This window comes from Akebia trifoliata, chromosome 15 (assembly GCF_017979445.1).
Source record: "Akebia trifoliata isolate Shusen 1 chromosome 15, ASM1797944v1, whole genome shotgun sequence".
NCBI classification, from domain to species: Eukaryota; Viridiplantae; Streptophyta; class Magnoliopsida; order Ranunculales; family Lardizabalaceae; genus Akebia; species Akebia trifoliata.
Genome location: NC_141389.1, coordinates 17,576,639 through 17,584,437, shown reverse-complemented (window position 1 = coordinate 17,584,437; position 7,799 = coordinate 17,576,639). Strand labels below are relative to the sequence as shown.

Below are 7,799 nucleotides of genomic sequence, written 5' to 3'. Positions count from 1 at the left end.
AGATTTTAAAAGAAGATTGCAAACATAGATACAAAGAAGAAGAAGATTTCAAATGGAGAAGATGTAATTGAAAAATGAAAAAGCGTCTTTGTAACGAAGTGTATTACCTTTGTACTCTCACTACAAAATATGAGGTATTTAGAGGCGGTTTTAAACTGCCTCCAATTTCGACTAAACCGCCTCCAATATATTTAAGGGCGGTTTAGTAAAACCGCCTACTATAGTGGCGTCGCTGATTCCTTTTAGTGGCCGACTAAGGGCGGTTTTAAAACCGCCTCTAAATAATGATTTAAGGGCGTTTTTATATTTTAGAGGCTATTTTAAAACCGCCTCTAATAATAATAATTTAATGGCAATTTAAAAACCGCCTCTAAAGAATATGATTTAAGGGCGGTTCTTATGTTTTAGAGGCTATTTGAAAACCGCCTCTAATAAGAATAATTTAAGGGCAGTTTTAAAACCGCCTCTAAATATTGTTATTTAAGGGCAGTTTTTATATTTTAGAGGCAATTTGAAAACCGCCCCTAATAACAAATTAGTTTTTAAAAAAAAAACAACATTAGAGGCAGTTCAAAACCGCCTCTAATGTTGTAAAAAAAATTTAATAAAATATTCATTCCAAAATAAAACCTGCAATTGTATAAAGAAAAAGAACTATTATTGGCACCCCACATTTCACTTATCACATGTTTATAAAAAGATGTCACAACCTGGAAATGTGTTGTGTGGAGGTCTACGCTACATAAACTACAATGTACCAAACATACATCTACGAAATTCAAAGACAAAGTACGTATTCACGAATATTTTCACTATAAAATAAGAGACGACTCTATGAATTATAAACAAAATAAGTAACTCAAACATTGATCGATAGACAACACTACCTTTTTAATGGTGTGATTCTTATATAGAACTATACTAGTTCCCTTTGGAGCCAACCCATACTTATGTACATCAACCGATATCGATGTTACTCCTTCAATAGAAAAATTGAAGGGTGGAATTGGGTACCTAGAAAGGGGAAAATTGTGCAAAATAATAAATACCAACAAATAAAAGAATAATTGAATTATGTTGCTTCTTGAAGAGTAGGTGGTGAAAGGAGTTCAACCAACTTTTGGAAAAGCTTTATAATTAAAACGATAAACTAAACACACAACAATAATGGATCTTTGCATCTTAGAAAGATTACAGAAGACTACATTTATCCAAGTTTGAATGTTCACCTAGAAGTCTAAATTAATTAAAATAAGGTGGTTCTTAGTCAAGTAAAAATACTTTCCATTTTGATTCTAAGAGAATCACTTTTATAATCCAAAGCTAATATAGAGATCTTGAATCTAATTATGTGAAAAATTAAATTTTAGAATCCAAATCGGATTTTACTAAAAAAATAATGTCATTTCAATGTAATGTTTGGTGTCATACCCCAATTAAGCCCCATGACACTCTTATATTCATAGTTCTCTCCCTCTTCAATAGATCGGTCTTTGGAGTAGTTGGGTGGTTAACACTACCTAAGTCCTATATCTTCTATTAATCCAATTGTGTTGGTATCCACTAACTCAATTCACATCCTTGTTTGTCCCCCCGTTGCTTTTTTAGAACTTCTGATTTGCACGTTCTTATAGTTCAATGTGTGACACGTAAATTGAAAGAAAGTATATTAATTATGAATATTTAAATTCATAGTAAGCAAGATTCAACAAGGTCTCCAAATCTTACCCTCGTGAAGACCAGCTCTCCTGTATGCATATACCGCAATGTTATATGAAGCTCTATCCGGTTCACATCCCACATGCTGCATTAGAGAGAATATCTCTGCAGCTCCATGTGGAAAACCTGCACGACTGTTGGATTGAGAAAGTTAATATTACTAGCCTTAAACAAAACCAAGTTACTCCCCTATTACTAGAGACATGGTTTGAAACAATTATGCCATGATAAGAGACCATAACAAGATGAACGGACATTGACCTGTAAGCTTCCATGAGAGCATTATAAGCATACACATCAGGCTCATGCCCATCTTCTTGCAACTCCTCAAATATTTCTTTTGCTTTCTCACAAAGGCCTTCCCTTGCAAATGTATTGATTAGTGCAGTGTAGGTGCAGATATTAGGTGCACATTTTTGGCTTCTCATTTCATGAAACAACTTTAGAGCCATACAAAATTTATTGGCCTACAATATAAATAACACAATAAATTTTGTACTTCACAAGGGAGGAAACAAATTGGAAATAAAATAAAAATGGGACCCACCTTTCTGTATAAGTTGATCAACATTGTATATGTATTCGTAGATGGCTTGCAGCGATTTCTCTTCATCCCTTGAAAAATCTCCACTTCCTTTTCAATGTTTCTTCCCTTCATTAACCCATCAATATAACCATTGTATACAACCACACCTGAGTAAAATATCAAGGCTTGTTACTAGATAAATTCACAAGTAATCTTTGGTAACTAAGTAAAAGATGTAATATTCAATATTTACAAGCTAATGTGATTTGATCATAAAATGGGTAAGAATTCATTAAATACAAACGACAGCTCCCAACTTGTATGAGTCCATGTTGGGTTCAACATTTAAGAGATTGTAGAAGAAACATACTTGAAATTTGTCCACGTTTTCGCATCTTAGCAAAAATAGCCTCAGCCTTCTCTAGCAACCCAGATGCACAATAGGCACGCAAAAGAGGGGCATAAGTGTCGTCGGTAGATAATATATTTGGTTTTCTATGTTATCTTAGATTTTTCTTTCGTGATATCTTATACAAGATTTCAAATGTCATTTCAATGTAATGTTTCTGCTAGCAGGAAAAACAAGAAATTGTCTCGACCAGAACATTCCAAGAATTCCGAAACATACAATGTTTCGGGGTCAATGTTTCATTCCAATTTTGTCCAAAACCAGCATATTCCATTGAAACATTCTGAAATGAAACGAAACTTTGAACAATGTTCTTAAGTTTATTTTATTTCACCATTTTCCAGTATAACAAAAGTAAGACATTCTGTGAATAAAAACTATTTTGGTAGACACTACATGAGAGTGCCACAAATCAGTTGTGAATAAAGAAGATATCTTAGTTCAGGAGTAATTACATTACAAAACAAATTAACCGGGTCTAACCTTCTCAATGTTTTCCATCGTAACTCCCTTAACTTTCGAAACTTGAACCTTCACTTTTGCAAGCTTGCTGATTTCCTCAGGATGATCGACACAGTACTGCATATGCTCCTTCAGTTTTGGCTTAAAATGTAGATTAAACATATGTAATGCATCATTTAACAGAAAAAATGCATGTTCCATTGATGGTTAAGAGGCAATTCAGGGAAGGAGAATTACCCTTTGTTCAGGCTATTGGCAGCAGCAGTTGCAACTATGGCAGTAATGGACTCATTCATCCATCTATGAATATTTGCTTGGCATGAATCTAATAGTGTTGTTGATTGGCTCGTCCGAAAGGCAATACAAGATTAAAGTTAGATTAGAACTTGCAATGTTCATTGAAAAAATCAAATTGCTCAAAGTCGGGACAATGAAACACATATTCCAAGAGGAAAAATAGATGTGTTCCCTGCACTCAAAATAATGTGTGTTTTAACTTGCAATAATATCATCTACATTCTTCACGGATTAGGAGTCTCACTGCCAAAATCCATTAAGTTTGACTAAAAAATCAGAAGCTAACAACAGAGTAACACACATAGTGTGTGTGTGTGTGTGTATAAAATACAGATTGAGAGAGAGAGAGAGAAAAATGATACTAACTCAATATCTATATGCAAGAACTTCGGCCGAAACGTTTTGAAAAGGGCAAGAACCCAAACTAATCTGTTTTATAGCCTCAACGTACACCGCCTTGAGATCCTCTCTTGCACTCAATTCCAATGCTAATTGTATCTGATATTCCTTTTCCCCCTCAGGATCCCTTAAAGTGCTTGACCCTGAATCCACTATAGTCATAACAACAAACAAAAGAACCTGTTTAATAGAAAACAAGTGTCTTACTTGATTATCTCTCAAAAAATAAATAAAAATAATGGCAGAGTTGAGTGAAGTAATGGCCATATTTCAAAGTTCCCAGACGATGTTAGAACTTTGCAATATAGTAGCAGCCCATGTCCACTTCATAAAACCGAATTTTGAAGAATGCAAGTTGGCAGAGTTGTTACAGTTCATCTAAATTGGTGGAGGAGTTTTATGGGCTGATCTTTTGGAGGAGACATTGAAGCATGATTTAACTCCAAAATCTTGGACTGACTATTTATTTATAAGTGTGGGTGGGGCACTCTCAGTTGGTGGCATTAGTGGGCAAACATTCAAATATGGGCCTCAGATATGTAATGTTCTTGAAATGGATGTGATAACAAGTACTAGTTTGAGATCTATGGGGTGTAAATTGTACGATGCTTCCCCGATCCATCTGATTTACAGCTGTTAAATATAGTAAATTATATGGTCATTTTATGCTTGATTGTTCTTTGACCAAAAGCATTCAAACCGATGCAAAGTTTATGGTTTGGTGTGGTATTGTAGTTTTATTCAATTGATTGAGGGTATTATTTACGATATTATGATAATATACCTTTTGATATTAGTAGGTAAAGTTATAAAAGTTCGGCATTTGGATTTTTCAGGTATGTTTACAAATGATAACTATAGCTGTCCTCATTTAATAACTAACCAAACACACGTGCATTTGTTGGTTTTGTTTTATGTTTTTACACAATGACTTGTACACTCCATAGAAACAAGTGTTCAATCTAATATACATACCTATACACATTCCAATACCCCATAGGTTGGAGATGAAGTAGAAGGCTTATAAAATAATACTAGTCTAGATAACAAATAATTTAGCCACATCTTTGTAAACGATAACGACAAATGATATAGACAACGAATAAGCAAATCTAGGCAGTGAAACAATTTTTTTGCCCATAGACATTGCATTTGGAATCTTAACAAAAGGAATGAAGTCGAAGAAATAATCTGAAAAATTAGCTTTACTTTGAACGTTTGAGTGAATTAGATAGCCAAAGAAAATAAACGATGCAAAAGAGACAACAATGGGTAAAATATGATTTCGGAGATTCAGTCCAATAAAACTTTCCATGCTAATTAAAAAATGGATTACCTTTCCAACATCATTACGACCCAAATCAACTAGCATAATATGCTCAGCACATTGCTTTTCATCATTCAACAGCTGCTTCTCTAATATCTCATCTTCTTTGCTTGTCTTACCTCTTCTAACAGTCCCAACAAGCAATCGGCTAACAGCCTTATTCTGAGAACATAAAGAGGGTTGCACAACTCTAAACCCGACTGTTTTATACCAAAAGGAAGAACATTATTATGTTCAAGATTTAATATAAACTATGATGAATAAATTCCTTTCTATAGTATTATAATGCATATAATAAATAGTAAATCCATGAACAACTTGGTTATGTATAGTCTACCGAAGACCATTTCTTAGCTCGGTGAGAAAGTCAATTTAGAAGTCAAATTATCTCAGTCACCATAAATAGTTGTATCAGTTCACCTTCTTGACACGGGTTAGAATTTATGGACTTGAAGCCACTAAGATGCATCCCTAGGCCTCATTAAGAAAGAAAATATAATTAAAATCAATATTAACATGCTGAAATTATTAAACGCTGTAGAGAAAAGTAGACATACTTACAAATACCTCATATGCGGACTTAGGTTTACGACTATTAATGGTTTATAAACCTCAAACAGGTCTGCAAATGTTTGATGCTCAAAACGTTGGCTTAACACAACCTGGAATATTTCTTTGGCTAAGATATGTTCTTTAGCCTGCAGTACAACTTTCTTGTATTCCTCACTTGGCATTGATGACCTCTTTAACGAAGAACCAAAATGGCGAGTATATAAATTCACAGAACCAGAAGCTATCCTTGGGCTAACAATAGACAATCAATTCAAATATACTGTCAGTGAGTAGTCTTAGGAAACTAATGCAAAGAAGGGTAAATGATCTACTCGCACGGCTATATTTGTACTTTGGACACTAAAAGTTCTAATTAGTTCATTCCATCATCAAAGTAAATGAGACTTTAAAAACATAAAAAACCAAATTCAACACTTATATAAGGCATTAGAAACATCACATTTAGGTATAAGTCTAAATTTATTATGTTTTTTAATAAAACCAAAATTCAGATATCCTAAACTACAAAGCCATAAATTAGATGACTAAATCTCATAATTAAAAAAAAAAAAAAAAACTAACATTCCTATTGATTGCATTGGTTATATTTAGTTTAATCATCTTATTGCAACCCATTCAATAAAAGGACTACTACAAGTTCCTTAGATCAATCATTTCTAATCTCTACAAAAAAATGAGGAATGAACCATCTAGTATAGAACCTGTTAAATTTAATGTAAAGAAGATGAATAACACTCTTGTGTTAATTGCATGCAACAAATTAGCTCAAGTTCTATACAATAGATGTTAAGCTTGCAACAAGTAAATATTAGAGCAAATCTAGAAGCTAAAAAACAAGAATTTGTTATATTTCTGTACATGAACTGGTACAAGATGAGCAGGGCCACTCTTCTTGTTGTTTTGTTTCAAAGCAGTGATTTGTAACGAATCACTCCTTGTCTTCCTATCTAAAATAGCACCTACCATACTTTTCTGGGTTATTAAGTCCATGAAAAACCTTCATCTCCACTAGTCATTTTTATAACTATTTAAAAAAAAAGAAACCCAAAAGTTGGATTGATTTATCTAATAAGAAAACAACAATAGTTATTGCCACAAATTCTAAGCTACACTTCTATCTTCTTCACCTGAACAACCCCAATGTTGCAATGTAAACAACAGACCTACATATACATTTTTATTTTATAATGTTCCAGTCTCCACAAACACTACTTGACACACATAAATGGCAAGAAAAATAGAGTAAACTATGAATCACAAGCAGTAACTTCACGACCCCATTTTATTTCTTAATATGGATTGAATAGGGAAGGAACAAAAAGGGGGATATTCTCAAAATTTAAATACAGAAAAAATGGATAAAACAAATGAAATCATCACAGATGGTAAACACACCCCCACACACAAGCACACCAACAAAGGGTTATCAGGAGAGATAAATATTTTTTTTTTTCAAATAAAAACAATTTGGGGGGAAAATATCTAGGGCACGATGGCAAACTATCCAGCTTGAACAAAGGTAATTAATTCCCTTCACATAAAAAACAAAGCTTCCAAATAATCATCTATATAAGCTAGGCATGTCCAATGAACACTTCTGATATGAACTAAGATGATTAAACACTGGATTCCTTTTGAAAGAAATTTCAGCTCTCATTCCTCACCAAATCCATCAGTATTGAGCACAAAATATGGTAACTCAATCGATTACAGCTATATATATATATATATATATATAGAGAGAGAGAGAGAGAGAGAGAGAGAGAAAGAGAGAGAGAGAGAGAGAGAGAGAGAGAGAGAGCTCACCGGTAAAGTGGCAGCGGTGCCGATAAAGTCAGACTGAGATGCTCCAATTTTTAGGGCTTTCAGGTAAAGAGAGAGAGCTCCAATCCTTAGGGATTTTGGATAAAGAGAGAGAGAGAGAGAGAGAATCAGAGGATGAGATGAGAGGATCAAAGAGATAGATAGTGAGGGAATCGGGCCAAAGAGCAAATAAAATACTGCAAAAGATTTGACGGGAAGGAATTGCGCCAAAAATTTCAGAGTCGTCGTATTGATCTGGATTTAGCGGTAATTTTTCAATCGAA

General features: G+C 33.8%; 1 protein-coding gene across 28 annotated transcripts; it reads right to left on the bottom strand.

Moving 5' to 3' along the window:
• Nucleotides 1–745: 745 nt before the first annotated feature.
• On the bottom strand, nucleotides 746–7,799 carry LOC147384458 (uncharacterized). 28 transcript variants are annotated; one of them, XR_015172521.1, is made up of 11 exons: nucleotides 7,519–7,799; nucleotides 5,701–5,943; nucleotides 5,560–5,610; nucleotides 5,149–5,339; nucleotides 3,780–3,992; nucleotides 3,354–3,656; nucleotides 3,138–3,257; nucleotides 2,267–2,412; nucleotides 1,981–2,186; nucleotides 1,729–1,853; nucleotides 746–1,014 (listed from the first exon to the last, which is right to left on the bottom strand). XR_015172521.1 is itself a non-coding variant. In XM_086425293.1 (11 exons), the coding sequence occupies exons 8-11, from the start codon at nucleotides 2,375–2,377 to the stop codon at nucleotides 974–976; spliced, it is 483 nt and encodes a 160-aa protein (XP_086281419.1). In that variant the 5' UTR covers nucleotides 2,378–2,412; nucleotides 3,138–3,257; nucleotides 3,354–3,656; nucleotides 3,780–3,964; nucleotides 5,149–5,339; nucleotides 5,560–5,610; nucleotides 5,701–5,943; nucleotides 7,519–7,799; the 3' UTR covers nucleotides 746–973. The 28 variants fall into 28 exon arrangements, 14 of the variants coding, with proteins under 14 accessions (XP_086281419.1, XP_086281422.1, XP_086281426.1 ...); XR_015172523.1 differs by having other exon boundaries at nucleotides 3,354–3,474; XR_015172533.1 differs by having other exon boundaries at nucleotides 3,138–3,245; nucleotides 3,354–3,474.